Source organism: Rhipicephalus microplus, chromosome X, assembly GCF_043290135.1.
Source record: "Rhipicephalus microplus isolate Deutch F79 chromosome X, USDA_Rmic, whole genome shotgun sequence".
Classification (NCBI taxonomy): Eukaryota; Metazoa; Arthropoda; class Arachnida; order Ixodida; family Ixodidae; genus Rhipicephalus; species Rhipicephalus microplus.
Window position 1 is genome coordinate 296,350,177 of NC_134710.1, and position 26,755 is coordinate 296,376,931.

General features: G+C 42.6%; 1 protein-coding gene across 1 annotated transcript; it reads left to right on the forward strand.

The window, feature by feature from the left end:
* The first annotated feature begins 1,563 nt into the window (after nucleotides 1-1,563).
* LOC142775285 (uncharacterized) lies at nucleotides 1,564-25,595 on the forward strand. Its single transcript, XM_075876620.1, has 14 exons — nucleotides 1,564-1,666; nucleotides 4,400-4,452; nucleotides 6,118-6,321; nucleotides 10,643-10,804; nucleotides 12,210-12,301; nucleotides 15,083-15,242; nucleotides 16,265-16,270; nucleotides 16,456-16,628; nucleotides 17,106-17,176; nucleotides 18,072-18,188; nucleotides 18,394-18,869; nucleotides 20,611-20,737; nucleotides 25,253-25,392; nucleotides 25,464-25,595. Exons 1-14 carry the CDS (start codon nucleotides 1,564-1,566, stop codon nucleotides 25,593-25,595), a joined length of 2,016 nt encoding a protein of 671 aa, XP_075732735.1.
* Nucleotides 25,596-26,755: the final 1,160 nt, after the last annotated feature.

The window sequence follows — 26,755 nt, forward strand, 5'->3', positions numbered from 1 at the left end:
TCGTTTTCTGTTGGGATACCTGCTTACACCTAAATTTTTTTGGCCGAGTTATTAGCTGTTATACTACCCCAACGTAGATTTTCTTTAACAACAACATTTGTGGCTATAGTTACAGGTTCCTTGTCTTTGTGTTCGGCACAACTGCTTCAACAGATTTAGATATTCTAAGAATATTGTGAATAGAAAAATATGAATACTTCTTTCTCATAATCTGCAATATGTGCGATTATTTCGGGTGCCAGGACACAAAGGAATTGTATTGAATGAATTTTCCTACTCTCAGGCAAAAGATTCTCTGGCAGGTCCAGTTCTCTCTCTCGTTCCAGTGATGGCGTTTGTTGCTGCGACAAGGCTATTAGAGTATGCATTTTCTGTGCTTGCTCCAATTCTCGATTCATCACCGGACTTTCTGCACCTACAGTTCTCTTGGAGCATGAAATGGGGTGTAGTAAGATGGGCTGTAGTTGTAATAACCAGAATGCGTAGAATGCAAAATGTAAAATTTTACATGCACAGAGCGGGCTTGGAATCCTCCTGTTTTTGATCCCATTGTAATAAACTTGAAACTGTCGAACACTGCTTCTTGAGCTGTCACCGTTTTTCCTTACATAAAAAACGAAGTATCGAAATTATATTACGGCAATCTGGTCTACCAGTTACATAGGCTGTTCTGCTATCGTTTGGGGGCTCTGCGTTGGGACACTCAGACAGGAATATTTTCAAAATTGTCGAAACGTTTATATGCTACTCCAATAGATTTGGTACGTGTATAAACTGCTAACAATTTTTTATTCAACCTTCCTAGTCAAAAGGCTTGGGTCACTGGGAGGTTACACAATATTGTGCAATGCAAAACTTCAATCATTCATCATTAACGTTACAATAAAAAGTTAATCCCTAAATTATTTTAGTTCCTACTTGATATAAACAATAAATTCAGTACGCATGATCCGCCTGACTCTCGGCCTATTCGCCTGTGTGAATAGGTGCCAATATTCCAAGCAGCGTCAACCTCATCGTTAAGAGTCATGAAAGAATCACGAACTTGCCCTGGGCTTATATTTTCTTCTCTTTACGTTTAATGACTATAAAATCACTGATGAGACGTTTATACAATATAAACGTTTAGCAACGAGTAAACAACAAAGTGAATTCCTTAAATATAAATAAAGAATGAATGCACTGTGCTTTTCTCTTCGCCTCCGTCAACTTTCTTTATTTTCAGTTAGCTTTTGTTATTGTAATATATAGCCACCCAATTCATTTCCGATCTCTCGTGGTTGAATAATGCCGTTGTAGTGGTATTCATGAATATTATCAAGAAATGAATGTTTGCACGTGGCATGCCTGCACATGCACTCGAGGTAAAAGAAGAAGAAGAAGACGACAGGAGCGGTCTCGCGCACTCTAGCCGCACGTCGCCGCAGTTTCACTTCTGAAACCCCCGCGACTTTGCTGTAGTCTGGCCAGAGTGCGTGCAACCTCCAGTATTCTGCGCCGTCTCCGGCATAGTACCTGCATTCGCCCTTTCCTAACTGTCCGAGGACAAGCAGATCAAGTGAGATGGCAGCCGCTCCCCCACCGGCCGCTGCCCCACCGGCCACTGCTCCGCCGTCCGCTGCCCCACCGTCCGCTGCCCAGCCGGCCACCGCGAATCCTGCTGCAGGTACTTTTCATGTCATGATGTAACTGTATCCATTGTTAATTGAATAATTGATATGTGCGGTGTAACGTCCAAAAACCACCATATGATTATGAGAGACGCCGTAGTGAAGGGCTCCAGAAATTTTGATCACCTGGGGTTCTTGAACGTGCACCCAAATCTGAGCACATGGGCCTACAATATTTCCGCCTCCATTGGTAATGCTGCTGCCGGAGCCGGGATTCGATCCGTGACCTGAGGGTTAGCAGCCGAGTACCTTAGCCACTAGCCAACCACGGCGGGGCAAATGTATTCGTTGTCGTAGTGGCACTAACTTATCGCTCAACAGCAAACGTTATACGTTTTCATTATACGTCGTCATGGAGAGTATACAACTGTTCATCACTGCGTTGAAGATCATTATCTCAATGTAGCTTCTTATCAGTGCTTACACAAATCAGACTTTCACTAGTTTGAATTCCATTACGTTACGTCAGTTAACACGAACGTTTTATTCGGTAGTACAAAGACTGTGAAAACCTTTTAAACAAGGTTTTTGCACTAAAAAAAGTGGCCCCGAATCTCCATGTTACCCTGAAAACATACACGAAAGACGATAGTCTTGCGTCTGGAGAGAGTGAACGAAACGTTTATTTGATGTTCTGCGCAAGAAAATTGGTGAATGGTATTCTGGAGGCGCTACGAAAGAGTGCCTCTAGCTTGTAGCGGAGGTGAACGAGCGCATTGAGGCACGTTAGACGCGAGCGCCATCTGGCAGTTATCTTGGAAAACAAGGGCATGCGTGTCCGCGGAGAAAGATCCACGCCTGTCTCGGAGGTGATAAGGTGTTGAACGCAAAGCGACGGGCAGGTACCACCACCATGTCGTCGTAGCAAAGCGTTGCAAACACTTAACTTTTTGAGCATCGCGTTGCACTTCAGCGCAGCGTGATAAACACTACAGTCCTTAAAGTTACTTTTGTGTGCCTCTTCTAGCATAAAGGCAGACATACAAAACATCGACGTGTTGTTATGGCGCCTCAGATATGCGCAATAATTGTTTTTAATTGACAATCGCACAACAATGAACGGTAAACCTTGAGATATGTTGGTGGGCACTCCGGATGTGGTTGGCCGTTTAGTTCCGTTTGAGATATCGTTAGGGCTGACAAACAGACAAAAGTACAGACAGACAGAAGGACCAAAATTTTTTTCGTCGAAAGTCCCCAAGAAAGACTATCATCTTTAAAAACGACGTTGTCTAAGCCGTGCATCTCGAGTGCAGGGAACGTTGCGTACACTGCGCACAAATGCGGCAGGAGCTGCTTGCTCTTTGTTCTAGATCGCGCTCTCGTAAGGACATGACCACGTGACACGCTATCAAGCAAGGGACTCTTTATCGTAGGCTACCGCACGGCGCACGCGCCCTCTTTCAAGGTGGCCTGGCGAGAGGAGATCACCCTGGTTCATTAACCAGTTGGCCGCTTGGTACACTCTTGTCTGCTCTTGCATGTCCACACCAATTTTTTTAGGATGCTCTTAATAGCGCGGTGACATCGCTTTTTGCACGGAGCTGATTTTCCGCAACCGATCCTGGGGGCACCTTTGTGTATGAAGATGACGTTTCTCGAACGGCACGCAAAACCGACTCGTGATGATAAGCGAGATGATTCAGAATCGGAGCGGCTGTAATATTTTCGACAGTATACGACGTAATCATAGTGTTGGTTGCTAAAGATGACAGCTCAGATTTGTTATAATCACCTTAATTCACAAGTGTGATAACCGCAGGTATGATGTTTGAGCACTTTCTTTGTTTCCTTTTTTTTTGTGAATCGACATTATTATCCATGAACTGATTTATTGAAAGGACACTATACATGTGTCACCAACGTCGTAAGATTATTGGTCCCATTGCTGATAAGTAGAACAGCTGTTTTAAAGTTTCATGAGAACTTATAAAGGCTCTTCTTAGCCAAACACCGTCCTCCTCCCCTATTTCTCCACCAGAAGAAAAGGTATAGTTTCGCTACCTAGCCTTTTTAATAAACAGAAAATAAAGAAGTTGAAGGTGATAATATAAGCCTAAATATTCCATTCTGGTATGCATCGCGGTACACCTGTATGCAAGTCCTCATACGTGCACAGTGTAAAACGGGTGGAGAAAGTGTGCAAGAGAGTCAGATGCCTAATTATTGAGGTACCCTAAAGCATTTGTAAAGCTTAAGAGGTTAGATGGAAACTCGAAGTCATTACCCTCCCAAATCTAGTCAGATGACACAATATTACCACAGACAAATTTAAACCAGATTGCTCAGAATGTGGGCAGAAAACATCAAAGAGAAACACATTTTTACGATGGCCAACTCATACTTTCCCCTAAAAACTCCAAAAGCTTAATTGTAAGCTGCAAAAAGTGGGAGACCCGGCTGCCCTAGCTCTGTTCCGGATGCACAAGTCCAGAAGCCCACCAGGTCACCTTCAATACCAAATAGGGGCCATGTAATGAAATCGAAGAACCAATCGCGCTCACTAACAATTACAGACCACGTACTATGGAACGCGTGTCTGGCAAAATAAGTCCAGTGCGAAAGATAGCTCTTCATGTTTTCGGGACGGTTGCACATTCACTTGTACTTAAGGTACGCTTCACACGAATCACTAGGTGCTCAAAAAGAGGGTTTACTGCTTTTTTCTTCACAGCAAAGTTTGGAGATTGTGTGAGTAGCTCCTTCGCATATTTTTCTTGATATTCCAGATATCAACAGGAGGAAAGGGTCGGCGAAGGTGCTCGGGTCGCTTAACCCCAGGGTGAGGAATTTCACTTTTTAACGATGCTCTTTAGCTTGATATACTTAACCTCTATATTTTATAAAATCATTGAATGAAGGTCGTGAGTACAAGCTACTGCACGTTGTAGAGAAGCACAGTTTAATTTCATGATGAGAAAAATGCTATGTGTTCAATATATTCTGTTTCAGAAGTTCCCTTTAGCACTGTGAAGGCTGCAGGCCCCTCAGCAAATAGGAAAGGCGCTTAGCCCCTTCAAATGTATTCATTCACGTCGTGTGGTCTGCTCACCGTATTCACGGCGTCCACTCACCGAATTGCACTTATTATAGCAATTTTAATAACTTAAAACGTAGTGAAGCTATTAAACAAGCAACTACACCGGACACTTGAAGAAACGTGAATTTATCGCTCATCTGAACATAGAATATCATGCCGGCGGATAACTTCCCTTTGAGGCTGCTTCTCTCTAACGCTGTTCGTGGCTCTCGTATATCTGTTTCTTCGTCGACACTTTCCTTCGCACCTCCCGCTGCAACGCTCCTTTTCTCTTTTTTTTTTGTTTCTGCCCAAGGAAGACTATGTTTCGCCGCTAAAGTAAGCGGCGTACTGAAACACTGTAGCTTTGGTAGTGCTGAACCCCAAAGTGGTGAAACAAAATGGGATATCGGCATAATAGTATATTGCCATCTACAACAAAGCCTAGGTGTTTTTCGTTCATCAGAGCTTCAGAAACAGTCATCAGATTGGTGGAGCTTTTCTTATTTTACGCGTTGCCATATGAAAGTTAGCTGCTACCCAGAACTCTTGTCAAGTAGTACTGCAGAATGCAAACCTAATTGTTGAATATATATGGGCGGGGAGAGTAATAAGAGGGAGGGGAGTTGCTAGGTTGGACAGCTGTTGCACAGTTCGCTGATTAATCCTCTCTTGAGGTATTATATTACATCTGATTCTCTGCTGGAACACAACGCCTTAAAAAATGTAGTGCATGTTGTTTAAGGGCAACGAATCTAAGTACTGGAGGCACACGCCTTTTTTAGAGGCGGAGTAGGGAGAGTTCAATGACTTTTACCAGTAAAAAGAAGTAATACCACATGCACTTCCAACCGGAATTGTCGTTTGAGGCCGAGAAGAGATGATCAAGATGTAACTTCGAGAGTAGGCGCCGCAATGAACGAATATTATTGTGAGCTTTTACAAACTTCAGAAAATCAGCTGATTTAGATTCTGCGGTTTATCTCTTCTGGAAATAACCTGACGTCCTCGACGGTTTTCAAGTGGCCTGCTTTTTATAAAGCATCGAGATCAAGCCGTAGCTGCTCACGCTTGGAGGAGCGAGAAAAGGTACGTGGGGCAAAGAAGCAACCGGAACTGAAGACAACGACGCAATAGAACGAAAAAAAAAACGAAACAGAATATCGCAAGTACTATCGAAGCAAGAAAAGTCGGAAGAAAGCTGAACCTGCGCTGAGAAAGCACCAAAAGCATGATCAGATCGTTGGATAAGGTTGAAATCTTTTCTTTTGCACATGCATATTAGATCAAGTACAGCAAAAGTGTTGATACGCATGACGAACGAATATGCACAGCTCTAGGTATTGTCGAGCATGTGACCCCGTCAAAAAAGCCACACGGGAAAGGTTTCTGCCCTCACATTGAAGTATGCATCTGCTTGCTTTTCAGATTCCAAGGACTGCCTCGCTTCTGCTGGACTTCTTCATCAAGCGCGAGAGCAAGGTGTCACTGATGCGCGAGCCACTGTTGCATTTCTGCCGGGATGAGGTAGTTCTCCACGCGCAAGAGTGTCAGCTAAGGCTCAACAGGCACGTCATCACGTACCAGGACATCCGCGATATGGTCGAGAATTTGGTCGGCCTCCATACCATGGTAAGCCATGCCTTGTTCCGCCGACGTATCTAGTGAACTATAATGTTAGCTACCCGTTTTGCGACCTGTGCAAATATTGCCTATATCGGTTCATTCATCTAAATTTGTAGCAGATAACAGAGAAATATTATTGCGCAAGCTCGACAGTTCAGCGTGTAGTTAAAATTTTACGAGATGTGAATGATTGACTAGTAATTCAAATGGTATACGCTCTCTAGTTTGGCAACGTGGGCCTAGAAGTGCATATTTTTGTAAAAGAGTAAATTATAATTCCGGAACACGACAGCAGTTCAATTTCTTTAGTTACTTGTTGAGCATCCTTTCTTTTTGCGATGATGCAGCGAGAAGCGATGCGATTCACCATAATTGACCTCTGCTTTCTACACTCTGGTCTCATAACTTACCTGCAGTTTCTTTCTTTTTCTTGTCTAAGAAAAGCTTGCTCTCTGTTTTGGTTTGTTCATTCAACTGCAGCAGCAGCATTTATCATCGCATAAATGTTTAGTGCGGCAAGCACGATCTTGACGTTTTCACGACTGTTGACGAGTACAGTCGTCATTAATTTTTCTAACACGATCATCAATGATGATTACGGTCGCCATCAAGAGAAATGGTTACAGGCTGAACCGAATTGACTTTATTCACTGTTGGGTTTTTCGACCTGAGATGGCCCAACTTGGCCACACTTTCTTCAATAGAGTTTATTCTTCCTCTTCCTCTGCCTCGCCTTTCATTTCAATACCGCCTCTGACACCGCGCATAAGGTATCATTGTGCACAATTAAAAAAATAAAAAAGAAATCACATTTCATGGAAATATTGGTACTGTTTTATTTAGAGAAGCACAAACTGAGCAAATTTTTCTGTCGTTTTGACACGTTGTTCTTTTCTTTCGGAAGCGAAGAGGTTTTCAAACTAGGCACACAGGCAAGCATGGGTATTAAGTGTGAAAACAGTCATGTCTTCATTGCAGTTTGAAATTATAAAATGCTTCCGGCCAACAGTCCACGCAAAGCTCTTGACTTTTGTCGGTGGTTTGTTAGCATGGTTTTAGCCGCGGAGGTGTTTCATTTGTCCGTACATAGTTCACTAACGCTTGTCGCCTCGCAACCACTTGGAACAGTGGTGCCGCACAAATAATTGAAAGAACGAGGCGATTGCGTAGTTAAGGGCGATAGAAGAAGAAAATAATAGAGTCAGAGAGAAAGAAAGAGAAACAGAGTTGGAAACAAAAATAGCGATAAGCAAAGCATAACAAAGTAATATATAGTAGACCAGCAAGGGAATGTAATGGGAGAAAGGAGGGGAGAGGTTAAAGCAGTGCGTAGACATAGATAGCGTGGTATAATGAGGGAGTGGTAACAAAACTAAGTGTGAGGAGATAGAAGGAGAGGGCAAACGAATACATAGTCGTATATAGTGAAGTATAGCAGGGTGACAAAAATAATTTAGTGTGAGAGAAGAAAAAATGAGGAGAAAAAAGGGTAATGCAGAGCATAGTCTTTTACGGTATACTATAGAGAGGTAGGGATAAGAGGTAATGAAGAGTATCTTTATAACTTGCGCTTCGCCGATGAAATTGCATTCCTGAGTAACTCAGGGGAAGAATTGGAACTCATGATTACTTATTTAGACAAGCAGAGCTGAAAAGTAGGTCTTAAATTTATTCTGAAGAAAACTAATGCAATACACAACCTCAGATGAGAACAGTGCTTTGAGAAGGGTAATAGTGCACTTGAAGTTGTAAAAGACTACGTCTACTTACGACGGGTAATAACCGTGGGACCGAACCACGAGATTGAAGTGACTAGAAGAATAAAAATGGGGTGGTACACATTTGGCAAGCACTCTCAACTCATGACTAGTAGATTGCCAGTATCCATCAAGAGGGAGGTATGTAACAGCTTCATCTTGCCGGTACTTACCTAAGGATCATCATCATCATCATAAGGTTGACTACGTGCCCTGCTGAACAAATTCCTCTCCCATGTTCCGCTAGTTAACTCGGTCCTGTGCCTGCTGCTGTCAATTTATACCCGCCAACTTCTTAATCTTATCTGCCCACCTAACCTCCTGTCTTCACCTAACCCGCTTGCCTTCTCTGGGAATCCAGTTAGTTACCCTCAATGACCAGCGGTTATCCTGTCTACGCGCTACATGCCCGGCTCATGTCCATTTCCTCTTCTTGATTTCTACTATGATATCCTCAACCCCGGTTTGTTCCTTGATCCCCTCTGCTTTCTTCTCGTGTATTAAGGTTACATCTATCATTTTCCTTTCCATCGCTCGCTGCGCCATTTTGAAATTAAGCTTAACCCTTCTTGTAAGTCTACAGGTTTCTGCTCCATAGCTAAGCACCGGCAAGATGCAGCTGTTATATACCTTCCTCTTGAGTGATAGTGGCTATCTACCTGTCATGATTTCAGAGTGCTTGCCAAATGGGCTCCACCCCATTCTTATTCCTTTATTTACTTCGGTCTCGTGGTTCGGCTCCAAGGTTATTACCTGTCCTAAGAACACATAGTCTTTTAAAACTTCAAGTGCACAATCACCTATCTTGAAGCGCTGTTCTCTTCCGAGGTTGTTGTGCATTGCTTTCGTTTTCTGGAGAATAATTTTATGACCTACTTTTCTGCTCTCCTTGTCTAACTTCATAATCATGAGTTGCAATTTTTCTCTGAGTTACTCAGCAATGAAATGTCATCGGCAAAGCGCAGGTTAACAACTCCATTAACTCTTATTTTTGACACTTTTCACTGTAGGCCTCCAATAACCTTTGTAAGCACGCGGTAAACAGCATTGGTGAGGATTTATCTCCCTGCCTTACGCCGTTCTTCATTGGTATTTTGTTGCTTTTTCATGGAGCACTATAGTGGCAATTGATCCCTTGTAGATTTATTCCAAGATGTTTATATTTGCTTCGTCGACGCCCTGATTTCGCAGCGTCTGCGTAACTGCTGATATTTCTACTGAATCAAACGCATTCTCGTTATCTATAAAGGCTAAATATGGTGGTTGGTTGTATTCTGAGCATTTTTCTAATGCGTGGTTGATAGTATGAATGTGGTCGATTGTTGAGCAGCCTGTTAGAAATCGTGCTTATTCTGTTGCTTGATTGAATTGTAATGTTGTCTTAATTCTGTTAGCGATTATATTTGTTAGCGATTATACTTGGGGTTTATGACATCATAGTTCAAATCAAGAAGAAATGCAGATGAGTTGGGCATGTAGCGCGTAAGCGGGATAACCACTGGTCATAAGGGGCAACTGACTGCACTCCCAGAGGCAATCGGGTTAGGGGGAGACAGAAAGTTAGGCGGACAGATAAGATTAAGGAGTTTGCAGGTATGAATTGGCAGCATCAAGCACAGGACCGATTTGACTGGCAGAACTTGAGAGAGGCTTTTGTCCTGCAGTGCACATAGTCGTTCTGGCGATGATGATGATAGCAAGGAACGAGTAATAGAAGTGAGGATGACAAGAAAGGCAAGACTACCATCTGCACTGTTTCTCCAGTTTTTCTCCTTCCACTGCGCAGCTGCGGTAATTTTTTAGAGATGGGGTCAGAGTAAACTACGCTTGAAACAGGACGTTTCGTTTGGTCCAAGAGCAAAAGTTATAGGGAATTTTCAATGCTTTTGTCCGGGAAGTACGCCTTGTCGTAGCTGGCGTGATTTGCCGATATGTCTGCCATTAGGATTGTATGCATGTCTACAAACTTGGTGTAATCATCGTTTGTGCTAATAAAGCTTTAAGAACTATTCGAGAGAAACGCTAATCTATAGATTTTATCTCTATTTCACATGTTTAAAATGATTTTAATGTTGGCAAATTCACATCAAAAAGCTAATGTTGATTCTACGTAGTGGGCGTACGGCTATGTTATTACTCCTTAGTTGTTTTAATCATAATAGAGCATGAGGGAGTGGGTACCAATAGCTACAGAGGTGGGCGCATTAAAATCGGGCCATTGTGACAAAGAATATTCGTGTGTATAATTTTAGGTGCATGTTCAATATTAGTGGTCAAAATAAGCGTTCTGCCACGACTGCATGCCTCGTAATATTATCGTGGTTTTCCATGAAAAACATTACCAATTATTTCTACAGTACTTGACAACTTAGTTCTGTAGGGCTTGAGAGTATAGAAAAAGAACAGATATTAGCGTTCAATTGTTCATGCAGACAGGTACGTCATGATTAGCATGCAATGCAGAGTGCCTCTGTTTGGTAGTCTTTGTTTATTTAATTGTGAGGCACAGTACACGTTCATCAAATCTTGCTGACAAAAACCCTCGATCCTCGACCTTGCTTCTCACGCAGTGCATAAAGAAAAGCACGGAAGTTGCGAAAGAACTCGGCATCAGCGTACGCAAGCTGATTATCATCGTGGCCGAGGTTGCGTCATCCTTGGAGAGGATTGCCGAAGTCCCCGTCTCAGACTGGATGGCCATCGGTGACGCAATCGTCTACAAGCTTCAACGGGTAAGCGTCCTATAATTGTTCTGATCGAAAATACTGACTGATGTTTCGCGGAATCCAAAAAAGGATTCGGCGAGGAAACACCGCAGAGTACTGCTTAGAAAGAATCGCTGCGTAGAGCAAAATAAGATCAACCACAAGCCCAAATAGAACGATTGAGTCATTCAGTAATATAATACTAAACGTACCAGTCCCTGTGAAATAAATAAAGCCAATTATATTCGCTGAGCACAGCAGTAGCAGATTTCAAAGAATATTACATCCCCCTTCGTGTCCGATTGACAAGACAATCTCTATGCCTTGAACGAAAAAAGTAAGGTGGTGGGCCTTTTAATACACGAAGGCGAAAGGCTTGCTGCACACGCGTAAGTCAAATCAGACTGAACGTGGAAATGCAATCATTTGTTTGGCAAATAAATGCGTTGTTTGAACACCTCGTGCGAGCACACTTGTCTTTGTACGTCTTTTTCTGAAGATGTGCGGACTTTAGCGAAGTACTTACAGCGCGCCTGTAAGGCAATGCGAGTGCCATAGCTGCACACATTGCCGAAGTGTGCGTCTCTAAGACAATGCGAGCGCTTACGTAGCAGCACATATGGATGTTTTATCTGGACGGTTATGGCGACGAAGTAATGCTGGGTCCTTTCAAGTGCGTCTGCACTCCGAAGCACACGCCGCATTTCCTAGGCCATCGTCTGCTGAGGCCCTTCTTGCGTTTGCCTTAAAAGCGTGTGGCAAACCTTTTAACGGGCTAATATGCCTCTATAATCTAAGATTATAGTTTAATTTCAATTGGGTGGCAGGCATAATAAATGATCTCGAGAAACATTACAGAGATTACTTGCTTCACGTTTACTATTATCACTCGTCACAAGAGCCAAAACTGGCGATAAAAAAGACAGGGAAACATGTGAGCCACTGACGATGATGGAGAGAAAATGTAACCACAAGAAAAAAGTTGTTACGGACCCTTGAAGAGAAGCGGTACGCAACCTGAATGCATTTAAAATTGTTCGGATCTGTCGTTTACTCATGTAGGATGCCTATTCCCTTTAATGTTTTAATGCGAGGGATCTATGAATAATCAACCTATTTTCATTACAAGGACTGGAGAAACTGAAAGAGCACGAACAAGTGAGCACTTTGCATTGCCTGCGTGTTATGGTAATTGCTTGATTTAATTATTCGCTTAGAATACATGAAACTTCCATAAAAGCAACATGGGCAACACAGGTATATGTTAAAAAGTTAGGCGAGATGACAGTTTAGTAGGATGCGTCTGTTCATTGTAATTTGCCTTAGGTGCAACACGCCTTCACAGAGTAAATAATTGGTCATCGCTATATAATATGTGGTACTTTCTAAGCAATTCATGTGATAATTTTTGCGCGTATTTTACACTTTGCAGATGAATCCGCCTCAACCGCTTCCATTCGCCATGTTTATGCCACGGATACGCGACTTCCAAAACCTGAAGATGCTCGGCGCAGGCGGCTTTGGGTACGTCTTGATGCAACACAGTCGGCTTCTTCTCCTCTGTTTGGACGCCATGAATAGTGCGTCCAAGCACACCAACACTGTTTTTTTTCTAGTAGCATCCATAGCGGGCACTGAAACCAATCTGCATGTCAATTGATTGATTGATTGTTATGTGGGATTTAACGTCCCAAAACCACCATATGTATATGAGAGACGCCGTAATGAAGGGAACCAGAAATTTAGACCACCTGGGTTTCTTTAACGTCCACCTAAATCTGAGCACACGGATCTACAGCATTTCCGCCTCAATCGCAAATGCAGCCGCTACAGCCGGGATTCGATCCCGTTACCTGCGGGTCAGCAGCCAATTACCTTCGCCACTAGACCACCACGGCGGGGCTGCATGGGAATTTCCGCACTTTTGCAAGATTGAAACTAGACTGCCGAGGTGGTAACATTGAGGTCAGTAGACTTAATACCAATGCCAGCGGTGGTCATTGATTGAATTGAAGGATTTTTTAAACATTTCGTAGAAATACTTATTACACACAACACAGTTAAGGGCTTCATACTAATGTTAAATACCCTAAATGTTTTATTATGCAATTCAAGCTGAAATACATCAGCCTTTTTGATTTTATTTTACTACTGCTGAAATGCAATCACGTTCGGGATCACCGCTAGAGCTTTGCGTTAGTTGCTGTATCTAAGTGTATTGTCCATCAAGCGAAATATGAAAACAAAATGCAGCAAAACCTCAGCGATACAAATGTCGCAGCATCACAAAAAATATTCGTATCATCCGATATTCCGATAATCAGAAAAAGCAGGATTAATACCATAAACAGTTCTGATTAATTCATTGGGGCAAAAAGAGCGAAAACCGAGAGATAGAGTAAAAATGGGCTAAGCACGGCACTGACTTTCAGCAGAATTATTGTTGAAACACAGGAACACATAAACCATACGAATAGAATACCTCGTGACTGAGCTCGTCTTTTCATTCGACCAAGAAGTATACACGCCGCATCAACGCCTTGTCAGGGAAATGAAAGGCTGGAAAATTAAAATAATAAGCACATCAATTGAAACGTAACAAAGATAACGGGTCACAAAAGAACCCACTAGTGTTTGGTGCCTCAGCTAAGTTCAAATTTGTGTTATTATTATTTTTTCGTTTTTTTTCTCCGTTGGCAATGTTTTGATGCATGGGGTATATTTTTGGTCAAATAAAAAGGCTAGCTCCGGCATGAGACGTTCTATTCGTATGTTATATATGTTCTTGCGTTTCACTTTTTACTCTCTGTCTGGGTTAGCCCCATTTTCAATCTTGCCTTTCAATCTTAAAATTCAATCAAATTCAATTAAATTCAAATTTTCAATCTTAACCCAGTTTATATCTTGCCTAATGCTATGTCGAGTTCTCAATGATTTCCAGTGAAGGTTATAGACGTCAAATATCAAACCTGCAATAATAAATATACGACCCATGTGTGCACGTGTAATTAATCAACTAGGGGTCTGGGATCTTCGAGAAGTAGTAGCCACTTTAAAATCTTATGTTGTTTTACATCACACTAAAGTACAGCAGCAAAAGTGGCTTAAGGAGCGATTTTCTGCTATAAATTCTGGTCAGAAACTTTCATAACTCTGTCAATATCGTTGTCGTGATGTTAGGCATGTTTTTCGGGCAAGTAGTTTTCCAGATGCAGCTCTAACATCAAGACCATCCTCTTTTATTTTTCGGTCTTTTTCCATATTTCATAGAATGTCTGATGCACGAGGACGTGGTTTGCATCGACTTGGCAGGCACGTGTTAACGCAGTAAAATTACAGCATCAAGCGCTGACGCCTTTAAAATATGGGTCTCCAAGATTCGCGTGCACAATCTTGGAGGCTTCGATGAGCGCATCACTGGAAGTTTATTTGAATACTATGTAAGAAATGTATATGCATAGAGAAAATAGTCTCGGTGTATGAAAAGTATTCTTCTTACACTGTGAATATTACGAATGAGCAGCACGGTGTGAACGGTCGCGCTTTCATTCTTTTCGCGCTGGTACGTGCTTGACGCGTCTTCCGGAAAGCGCGGACAACACCTCTCCGTAGCATTGTGGTAGCATACGTTCACATGAAACATCACGGGTTCACAAGAAGCTTACTCCATTACATTGCATGCCAACTGGTCGTGGGTGGAACCAAAGAAAAATTTGTATCATCCCGACATTCGTATTAGCTATAATCATACCACCGAAGTTTCTACGTAACCAAAACTTTTGCGCCTTTTTGGACTTACGCTCGAATAACACTGCCATTGCAGCTGTGAAAATGGCAGTAAGACGTTCTCACAAATGCGGCGTTAAAGACATTCAGCGGAATTCTCGTTCGCTTTTTTGGCGTCTGAAGTGTCGGCAGTTTTTTTTTGTTGACCAAATCTCGAGGCGTCTAATCTAGGGACACTTAAAGAGTATATACATGACATGCTGTTATGCATGAAGCATCAGATAAATTGTTCTGCTGACTTATGTGTAACAGATAGTACCGCGCATCACATGTCAGCGTGCTCGCACATCTGAGAACCTCAAGATTTCGCCTGCAACAAGCGAATTGAATCATTTGTGTAGACAGTACAACACAGTTAGTTCAAGCACACGTGCGACACAATATTATACAAAATGGTAGCATCAGCCGTCAGTCTTCTCTTCTTGACAGCATATACCAATGATATAAAAAACAATGTATACATTAACCTTATTCTGTTTCAATCCATGAATGATCGAGAACCAATCTCGTTTACCACAGAGCCGTGTACCTAGCCAACTACAGCCCTGCCAACTTCGTAGCCACGGTGAAGCTTGTGAACGTGGATAGGTTCACCCGCCAGAAGCAGGCCGCCATGGACAAGGTTGTCGCGGCGGTCATCAGAAACCCGTTTCTCGTCAAGTACTACTGCTGCTTCAGCGTCAAGGCCAGTTCAGAAGCCCACATATGGCTTTTCACAAGATTGCTAGCAAACGAATTGTAGAAATCTATTCGTCAAGCTCATTTGCAAATAAAAAGTAATGGCAAGTACCTGAGCACACGCATGTAATGGTTATCACAGGATCAACACATTGGCAGAATATATGAAAGCCCTTTTGCTAACACGTAAATAAGTGCACCATATCGTCAACTATATCAGACGTACTCATATGAGAAGTAATTAGCAACTAGTTCAGCAGTATCACCACCTAAACTCTAATTTTTGTACACGGGGGTAGCGGACATTAAGACATGTCGTACGCTAATCGATTCGCGGCCTCAGTTGTTCTAGTTTGCCCCACAGTTTCCCTTGTTTTGCGCAATCCTTTTGATCATACGCTGTTTCAGTTTGTGTGGGAGTCGTGCACACTAGTCGACAACTTGTTAGTTTGTACAGATTCCATTCAAAGCGCAGACACACACGACATAGATGAACAGATCAGGGAGGCAACTCAAGCGTGTAAAATGTCATAATCTCCGTGTGAGCTCAGCTGCAGATATTTTCGCATAGGTATACTGACACGAAATATCGAAAGCGTGAGAAATATAAGAAAATGTTAAGCGCTTATATATTAACATTGATAGGCATTTATAGCTCAATAAACTCACCCAAACGTTTTGTCACAGTCGAGCGTGACGTGGACAACGTACAAGTTCGCGTTTAAACAAAATTTAGCCATGATGTAATGTGGCATACAGGGCGCTCTGTTTTTGTCTGAGTCGAGATATATAAATGAACATTGGAGGCATGGCTATATATCTTAAATGGAGCTGTCTTCAAACTGTCAAAACGGATGAAAACCAGCTGATACAAAAAAAACAGTGAAAAGAAAACGACTTATACCAAAGTATTATATTTTTTCTACAATGGGAAAAAATGCTGAGCCAGCTATCCTGTTGTTTTACTGTGTCTTTTGTTTGCTAAGGTTTTTATCCAATTTCACAATGTAGTAACATTCCTAGTCCGACGTCTAGGTATTTCTGTAGATGTTTTCCGGCTCAGGTAACTCTATAGATACAGCAGTTGGTTCTGGCGATAACACGGTTTCTTCATTTGCTTTCACTCGCAAGTGGAACCGAAACCAAGTCGTCCAAGAAAAATAGGCTATAACACACGTTCGCCTGGCCAACGCTCAAGCTTTACATCTTGGCAGGAGGCTTACGTGACCGTCATGGAGTACATCGCCGGCCTGGACCTGATGCGCGTGGTCACCAAGGAAGAGTACTTGGATACAGAGTCGGTGCGCGTCATCATGGCACAATTGATCCTTGCGCTCGAGCACATGCACTTGCTCGGGTTCCTCCACCGCGATGTGAAGGTGTCCAAGTGAGCGGCTGCTCATTCTCGCAGGTCGATCTCCCGTGATATCTGTGTACCGCTTACGATGAGGCGCACTACGAGTCGGCGGGCACCGTAAGGTTGTCTCGACCGGGTTGTAGAGGCCCTCGATGTATATTGTTGCGCGGAGGTGCTGCGCTTTAATTGTGGCACATGTGTACAAACCCGATCAATAAACGAATATGTATGTCGCTAAATCATGTTTAGGCAGAAATTTTTATCGACTTAGACACATTCCAACTGATGTGATGTAGAAGCGCCTTTATATCACTGTGTGCATATATTTCTAAGACCGTGGGTAACAATGTGGTCCTTCCACAGACACAGACTTAAAACGGCATTGTGGTGTTGCTGTTTGTCATCACGCTCACCGCGTATTCTTTGCTGTTTTGCTTTGTGCAACAAATTCACTCCCTACGACGGTACATCAGGGTTTGTTGAACGCACACACACTGTCTTTTCTAGTATGCTCATTTTGCCTGGAGGCCGAGTGAAAGTCATCGATTTCGACACAGCGAAGGCCTGCTGTGGTCACTGTGAGTATTTTTCTTTACTTTACCTGTCTTTAGCTTTTGAGAAAATATCGGTGTACTCACGCGGGAAAACCTCTTTTTCTGTAAAAAAACAACTGAGCGGTCTTTCAGGTGCCTTATGTTTAGATAAACCGCTCACTAAACCACGTAAATATTACAATGCAACGTTACGCACAGCAAACGCATCATCAGGTTGCAGCGCAATAACCCCGTTCCAGCATGACGTCGTTGAAAGATAATACATCTTTATTCATATATACACTTTCAATGTGACTATCTCTTCACTTACCTCATTGGAAATAGGCCACCACCACTGTGATTCAAAGAAATGACGTCGAGCTTAGCAACATATCGCCGTATACCAATGAAACAGCAGCAGCAGTCCTATGGTGCCGTTATATAGCCGAGGTGCTTATGCTTGAATATCTCAAGGTGAGAGGAGGAGGAACCCGTTGTGAAAAGTACACGCTCTTACATATAGCCCTAGAACAAACCACAACTCGGCGCCTTGTGGCGCACAAAGGAAAAAAAAAAAAGGTTTGAACCGCTAAAATGCTACTCACAACATATTATTCAATAATTTTCGTGTGCATATTTATTTATTAAACAGAAGTAACGATGACACCACCACCACACTCCTTGACAGTCATAAACTGGCCTTTATCTCTAAAAATCTTTGTGTTCAAATCTTCGGATAAATATTTGGAGGACTTTTATAGCAATTTAAAGGCGGTAAGTGTATGCTTTGACTTCCTGAATATTGTGCCCTTTAGCTGCAGCGTTACCACCGATCTTTCAAAATTGGGAGTAATAATGCAGAGAGCTTAGGGCCAATTTGTTATTTAAGCGATTGGCCCCGCGATTCTCAATATATATTTCAACCGACGCTTGCGCGCAGTCTCCAAGCGTTTCCTGAGAGGCTACTTTCGAAGAACCGCTTCCGAATTCCACGACGGAGAGTCTGCGGGCACCATTCCGTACATGGCTCCGGAAATTCTCAAAAGGAGACCGTATGGTAGGTCTTGCACTTGGTACCTAAAAGATAATTTTAAAACTTATCCAAATGAATAATCATTCTGTCCACGACCGGTATGCCGTAAGATTCACGAATAGTCGTTTTGTCCCCCTTTTGTTCGTGAGATAAGGCAGGGTGCTTTCGTAGCTCTACTGTGGCTCATTGCGATGCATATGGCCACTCGATGACACTTCATTGGACGCAGGGCGTGCGTCGGACTGGTGGTCGGCGGGCATCGTCATGTACAAGCTGATTACGGGCCGGGTGCCATTTCGCGGCAAGTCTAAGCAATTGCTTCGCGAACGGATCATCTCGTCAGCGCTGAAGTGGCCCCGTCCAGAGGACCATCCAAACTCGGCGACAACGCCGGGCAAAGACATGACGTACCGAATGCTCAAGAAGAACCCAGCGGATCGCCTAGGCTCGAAGAACTACCTCGATTTGAAAACGCACCCGTTCTTCGAACAGTTCAACTGGCAGATGCTTTACCAGAAGGAGCTGTTGAACTTACCAAGCATCCTCGAGATTATGCACAGTGACGCCGAGAAAGGAATCACCACTGGAGACCCCGAGGACAAACGCAAGCACCAGCAGATTGATGAAATGACTGACCTCAGCGCCGAAAGCCAGAAGCCATTGCTGTGCTACGCTTCTCCTAGTTTCAAGAAACTGATGCTCAAGGTATGTGCTGTACAAGTTCCCCAGTGCCTGCAGATATAAAAAATTGGGCTAGTTGTGTCTTTTAAACGCCGTTAATGCACTTGCCTCCCCTCTTCGAAATGTTGGCAGTTTTAACATTATATTGTTTATAACAATGAGAAGCTACGGAACACTCAACTTTAGTTTGTTGTCTGTGGGGAAATAACTCGCTTACGGCAATACCCGCATGCCACATTATTGGTTGTAACAATAAGTTCTGCTACTGCGTGCCCGTGCCGAAACGTGATGAAATGGGAAGGTCTTCAAATGAAAGAAGAAACTGAGAAATCCATGCTGCAGATAAATAAATCCCAACGCCCCTTCTAATTTGCCAAATAGCTCACCACGCGACGTTACTGCATAACGCCAAAATATATTTTTGAAATACGCTATGAAGTGAAAGTGTTGGTAGGTAAAAACGTGCAAGTTAAGTAAAAGGTTGAGATTTCGAAGAGGTATACTGCGTTCGAATCTTCAGACATTGTCATACACTGGCTCTGTGGTGCTTGTGGAGGTCCGGTGAAAGTGTCCGAATATTCAAGCAAGTCCGAAAAATCGGCAGCTTTGTCATCTTTATCACTGAGGTCTATTGGCATATCCCGTCCAATAATTTAGTTTGCTCACAGCAGCCTGTTGACTCCTATTTGGACAATCTGTGGAATACGTTTATAGCAATCATTGGATATAACAATGAAATTTTCGTGACACTTGAGTATTGCTATCAGTGGAATCAACTTGTATGCATATAGAGACGGAAACCTTTTGAGGTGAATGGAAGAATACCTCGAAGCTTACACGGCGGGGTCCACCCAGCAGAGCGGGAGAGCGCAAAGGCAAAGTATTCGGTGAGTTGAGACCACTGTGCTAAGGTTGACAGATGCCAAGTACAGTGCGAATCGAAGATATGCGAAGCCTGAATGAGGAATGTTGATATGTCACCTTAAAATTAGCACAAGTTTACGAGGCGTGAGTGCGCTATAAGCGTAGCAGACAGTCATGTTTAACGTGACACACATGTCATATTTATCAATTTCGGGTGTGTCATTTATCTTTGTCATCTATTCACGTCCCGTAATACCAAATTTGGTATATGTGAAGCTAGCGGAACGGCCGTGAGCGCATTGTCAGTGTGCCATGTAGTCATGTTATTACATGACTCGCTTGACATAATTATCAGAATTGGACATGTCATTTACCTTCGTCATCCGTTCGCGTCACAAATACTGAATTGGGTATATGTGAAGCTAGCGAAACGGCCGCGAGCACATCATGAGCGTGGCAGGTTGTATTGTTGTTACATGACACGCATCTCATTATTGTCATGTTTGCACCAGCCACATACCTCCGTCATCCATTCACGTCTCGTAATAACAAATTCTGCGTGTGTGAAGCTAGAAAAACGGCCATGAGTGCATCATGAGTCAATGCAGGTAGTGGTGTTGTTACATAACACGCATCTCATGATTATCATGTTTGCAGCAGTGATATATACCGTCGTCATTCATTCACGTCACGTAATACTAAGTTTGGTACATGTAATACTAAGTTTGGTGTTCGGACGTGTAGGCGAGGGCCGCATTATGCCGAGTAGCAGAGCCATAGGTTGCCGGCTCTTGCTAAATAAAATTATATACCAACGTTATTGTTGTGCCACTGTCCGTGAAGATGTTTTAATCGGGTATTCGGTAAATTGAGAAGTGACAGCGAACACTTTTCTGCCCAGGTAAGATCATCCACAGGCCCTTTCAGTGTAACCGACTCGTTTATGGAAAGCAGCCTGCACAACTCGGTAGTTGTCGACTATAACGCTACAGCTCCGTCAGCCTCAAGCAAGAGTGCAGCACTGAGCAGTAAGTGCCCGCGAAAAACTTTCTGTAGCCATGTTGGTACAATTGGGTGTTTGGTGTTATTGACTTTAACACTAAAGAGTTTTATGGTTGAGTGCACCATGACTCCACTTACGCATTTCTATCACAGATATGACAAGGCAATAAACAAATAAATAAATAAATAAATAAATAAATAAATAAATAAATATATATATATATATATATATATATATATATATATATATATATATATATATATATATATAGCGGTCACTTGACTTTGTTACGCTGCGCATTGCTGCACAAGATAACTTTGCTGGATACACTACCATGTTCGAAGAATATTCGATGTGCCGCGTTCCAGAACCATCAGCAAAACTTTTTTTTATTCACCCAAAACGAACACAACAAAAAAAGCTGTCCACACATTTTGGGCTTGAGAGTTTTTTTTGTTCTTAGAAAGTATAGAAGCTGACTGATTGACTGATTGCAGAATAATTATATATTTAGTTATATACTAGGTATAATTCTGAAGCTTGCTCAAAAGAAAGTATTCCATCAATTTCTTTCTTGGAATGTAAAACTGTAGATTTTAGAATCATGTCAAGTGAATTTTGCGCATATTGATACAATGAATCATAATTTGTGACAGAAAAGGATATACATATTTAGAAATTGAAAATAAACAAAGTAGAAGAAAAAGCTTTGTGACTGGTATTTGAGCCTACTTCCTCAAACTCCGCAGCGAGCGGCGCGAACAGACTCAACCATGAAGTCTATGTTTCTGAACTTCGTAACATCGTGCTTTTTATATACACCCCTTTCGACTGGCTGCACTTATACATCCGTAATTTCAGTGTGTTCTTTTTATTATAGCGAGATGGCGCAAAGGTCCAGAGGGCGCCCACTAGATGTCGTTGCGTGGTCACTCGCTCACGCTTCTCCAGACGGCGGTTTCTACGTCTTGGGCTTTCACTGAAAGTATGCGTAGTTCTTAGATCACGAAGGTCACTTGGCTCACTCGTTGCAGCGTCCACACTTGCGAAAGACCGCGCTGCTCACTCGCAATTAACGATTCTCAGAGTTGTTCATTCGCACTCGTCTTGTGCATAACTCTGCGTTCCGTGCGTCATTCTTTGTATTTTAGCAGAGCGTTGAAAGCGCCGAGCTGTGACAGTTGTTATTTTGCGCTCATCCTATGTATGTTGTTTTCATGCTTTCTTTTTGCCAGAGAAACGTGCTCCAAGTTTCAAACGACTTGTTGTTCTTCGTGTGGTAACATATTTTTTTGGTTATAGGATTTATTCCTTCGACGCTGAGGCGAAATAATCCGCAACAAATGCACAAACATCTCTAGGAAGAGATGTTTAACTTTCCTGTTTTGCCGATTTTGACGACGGAGCAATCAGACATGCTGTTTCTTTTTTCACTCATACCAGTATCGCAAAACCTGGTGCCACTGTCCGGTGGCATGCCTAATCAATAATTAATTAGTTGATATCTCACACTTCATTCGAGAAGTATTCTACAAATTTTATTGGTGAAAGGCCCCTATTATGGATCCAAAGTCGGCGAGCTTGATACTGAAGCATATTTGGAGCAATGCCATAATGGGAAATGGGCGCTAGGTATTGGTGTCCCAACGAATTTCAGAAGAATAGGAACGCGTGGCCTGTCTTGCAGATGCAAGTTTTAGAATGAATATGCAAAATGGAATTTATCATTGCCAATAAACGAAAATGAATATGGAAGTAGTTCTTCTAAATAATAAACTACATTACCACCAACGTTCGAGATTCCTTCATGCAGTTCCCAAACCACCTACTTACCTATATGAGGTTCGGCATGTACCAATTTACTATGTGACATCCACGTTTTGTATACCAGATGAATCCGTTGTTTATCTCACATGCCCTTAGCGACAATTTCTCAATATTTTTTCTTACACTTTGGCTTTACATAGGTGGAAAACAATATACCGTACTTTAATCGCAATGGCAATAATGACTCACGAAGTGGTTTTTTTGTGGCCGTTTAAAACTGCAGTGAAACAGAAGGCATGAAGATACAGCCTACATGATATTTTGTCTAATTACTTGTACCTGCTCTGGTGCAAATTACTACTAAAAACAAAAACAATAAATGTGGAATGGGTTAAAAAATTGTAAATAAATGAACGTTATTCAGTCAATTCTTACGTTCACAAACAGCTCATTCATTCTGATATTTAGGCACCCCAATTCATTAAAAGGTGATTTCGAGAACTTTGAGTGAGTAACATTATGAAAAGTACAAAAACTTAGCGATCAGTTGAACGTATATCTAGAAAACGTTAAACATCCTAAAGGGATACAAAAGAGGAAAACGATTTTTTCTTGTATTAGTAAGCTACTTTTTTGACGATGACAAAAACAACACGCTTGCCGCCAAAGATAGAGGAAAATGGAGCTGTTTTGTAGAGCTCCTGTGGATCAGTATTTAGTTCAGTATTTCTGCGGCGTTTGCTACCTGTCTGGCACGCTCAACCCGCTAAATGTGATCATCCGCTTCCCGGCTAGCAGCACAGCGTCCTGCACCTAAGCAGCGAAAATCACTGAAGAATAAAAAAGAGCGGGTGGCAGCCCCACCTCAAAGTTTCCACACAATCTGCCGTGACGTCACATAATTTTGCGGTGTCTAAAAGGAGCTGCACAGTTCCTATTTGGTTAAAATTAAGTGCATTGTCTTCAGAGGCGCCACAGACAAAACACATCAAGTTTGAGAAAACATCGTTGAATCAATGGGGACAAAATGCGATAAGCATACTTTAAGTCTTCAACGTGATGCCTGAAGGTTTTGGCGTTTACTTTAAAAATGAAATCCTGAATTAAGAGACTTATGATGGTGGAACTGGTAATATTGGATTTTACAAAGTAAAATTTGAAAATCAACATCAATTTAATGTTTCTCTTTAGTGTCCCTTTAATGAATAGAAAAACAGCCTCTCACAGTATTTTTTCAGTTTTACGTGGAACCGTCATATAGGGGCAAGAACTAATAGTAGTTAGACCATTTGCCTGTGCCCTAACATTTTATAATTGTATGGTAACTCGTTGACTACGTCCGAACTTCTGCGTTGATAAAAAGCTCAAAAGGACTCTGCAACACTTTTTTAGCATGGTCGGAAAACTGGCCGATCGGCAGTCGAGGCTCTATAGAGCTTGTGCCTAATACTATACAGCACAGCACGCAGCCAGTATGCTAGATTTCTCATAGTCAGCTAAATGTCGCTTTCTTTTCTCTTGACAAATGACGCTACAGGCCTACAACCCCTATGACCCAGGCCTATATCAGTGATTGGCTGATTTGAGCATGGCGGGATGGATCGTTACTGGGGCCACCACGGGAGGCCGCGACTTGTCCACACGTTCACGCGCGATCACACTGAGAAGCCACGCATTTGAAGAAGAAAAAAGCAGAGATAAAAAGAGCTCAAAGTCATGAGGCACGTGTGGCGCATTTTCTTGCCCGTGTCATTTCTCCCTACTCAGCTTTCAGCGCTTTTGTAGGTACGAGAAAAGAGAGAATGCTATTACAGCGTGTGACAAATCTTAAAGGGGCCCTGCAATATTTTTTGAGCATGGTCAGAAAACGCTGCCGATCGGTATTAGGGGCTCCCGAGAACACGTGAGCTAATTATTACAGCGCAACACGCGGCCTAGAATCCACAACAAGTTATCAACAAGAAATCACGGATGGCGCTCAAAAATCACATGTAGAAGGTCATCTCTGATTTGAACATGAGGCCCTCGGTCGTTACAGGGATCGCCATGGGAGGCCAGGACTTGTCTGCGCATGCGCGCGATCACAGTGAAAAAGTCTCGTATAAAAGAAAGTGCTCAAGATCAAACGGCGCGCATGATGCATTTTTTGTAAATTTAATTTGACCCCACCATCTCTTTCTGCTTAGCTCCCAGTGCTTTTGTTGGGACGAGAGAAGAGAGAATGCGTTCGCTGCGTGCCACAAATCTTTGCAACTCCGCTGATACTGGACAGATTCTTAAAATTTTGTGGTGTTTAATTAATGAGGCAACGTTTTCTTGTAGTGATTCACTTCATGGTTACTTGAAATAGTGTTTCAGGGAATCTTGAAGCTGCACTCGTGCCGGATAAATTCTGATAATTTTAGCGGTGGTGATATTGTGAGGCAATAGCCTACTTTAGTGAATCCATTACATGGCTACTTAAAAATTGTTGCTGTGCTCTTTTAATGAACATCGCGATGAGTTTGCTTATCCTGGAATGTTGGAATAGAGAAAAACAGAAAACTAAGAAGTGTTAAAAATTTTAGGGACTAAATATAGCAGATGCCAAGACATATAGTCTCTCGCCCGAATTCGGCAATCTTGCTAATATTGTAAATCTACTGTTTACAGGTGGCATTTTCTTGCTGCATCTATGCAAACCTTTTCAGCATCTCTAATGGCCTGTGTCACATAGTCCCGTGTCCACTTAACATAAAAATGATCTCGTCGAACTCTCATTGATTTACTGCAGGTGTGCATTCTAAAAGCAGCTTGGCCCCTGAGAAGGTGGATATCGTTCTTCACCGGAAGAAGAAGTACTTCAAGTTCTGTGACTTCGGTTTTACTCTGCGGCGCGTCAAGGGAGAGGAAGCGAACTTCATCTACGTGGACGTGAGTATCGCACTCTATAGGGCTGCAGGCATTGAGTTTTTTACTCATACTATACATCCTCCTTCCGAAAGCCCGGGTTTTACCTTGATCCTATCAAAAGTGCAGGCGGTGCACACCGGAAGGCGTCTGCTGACGTTGTGCACGAGTTCTGTGACCACTCTGCACTGTCTTTTCTGTCTCAAGTTTACCTTCTTTCAAAGTAGCGGTGTGTTAAACTAGTCCATTGCCATTAGGGATTCGATCAGCTGAAGTGAAGACTGTCGGGTTACGTGTTGAGGAGAGCACGGGGTCTATTTCGTATTTACTATGCCACCTTGCGATATAACCTGAACCGATAATGCCGCCCGGAATACGTGGCATTTTAATTGTTTTTTGTTTTTTACGCGATTCTTATAAAGACCTCGTACCGCATATATTTCTGTTGTGCATGGATGTTGTAGGTTGTGAACGATGAATTGATGTGGTCCGTGAGTGAAAAATTGCGATGATTGTTTAAAAAATCCATGAGTCGGAGCTGGAACCAAACCCAGACCTTTGCGCTGCAAGCAGGTGGTCTGCCGCAGAACTACGCCAGTGGTTTAAACTCCTCCAAAAAAATAAAGAGTAAATAAGGAGGAGATTAAGCTCTTGCGCTATGAAAACTGTGATAGAATAAACCAACCACTCATCGCAAAGTTCACATATTTGGCGCATGGTGCGATTGTAAGCTTCTGCAAAACAATATTGGATGAGACACTTTAGGTTTCAGGCACTACAACGCCACATTGGAGGGGGGGGAGGTCATTTTTCGAAGCTGTTTAAATGACTAGCGCAGCTCTGTAGTAGAATACCAGCTTGCACGCAGAAGGTCTGGGTCCGATTCCCTCCTTAAACTTAAAATTGGTACTTACTTGCGCGCGCGCACACACACACACACACACACACACACACACACACACACACACACACACACACACACACACACACACACACACACACACACACACACACACACACACACACACACACACACACACACAAGCGCGCGCGCACACACACGCACACAATGAAAGCGAGAAAGCCCGACGTACGACGACGTAACATTTTAATAATGATTATTAAAAGTGTTTCATCCTACGTCGTGTTTTCTCGCTTCAGTTTTTACTACGGAGCCAGTGCGCTTCTTAACGTAGAATTTACGCTACCAACAAGGCTAACTTTTCGCTCTCATCCACGACACAGTATCCAAAAGTTCTGCGAAACAAGCTCTTGAATGCTACTGCCGTAATAACTGATAAAAATGAATATTGTAGTTAGATTTACATAAAGAGGGAGGCATACCTTACATAAGAGACATGGCAAGCGATCGATTGATATGTGGGGT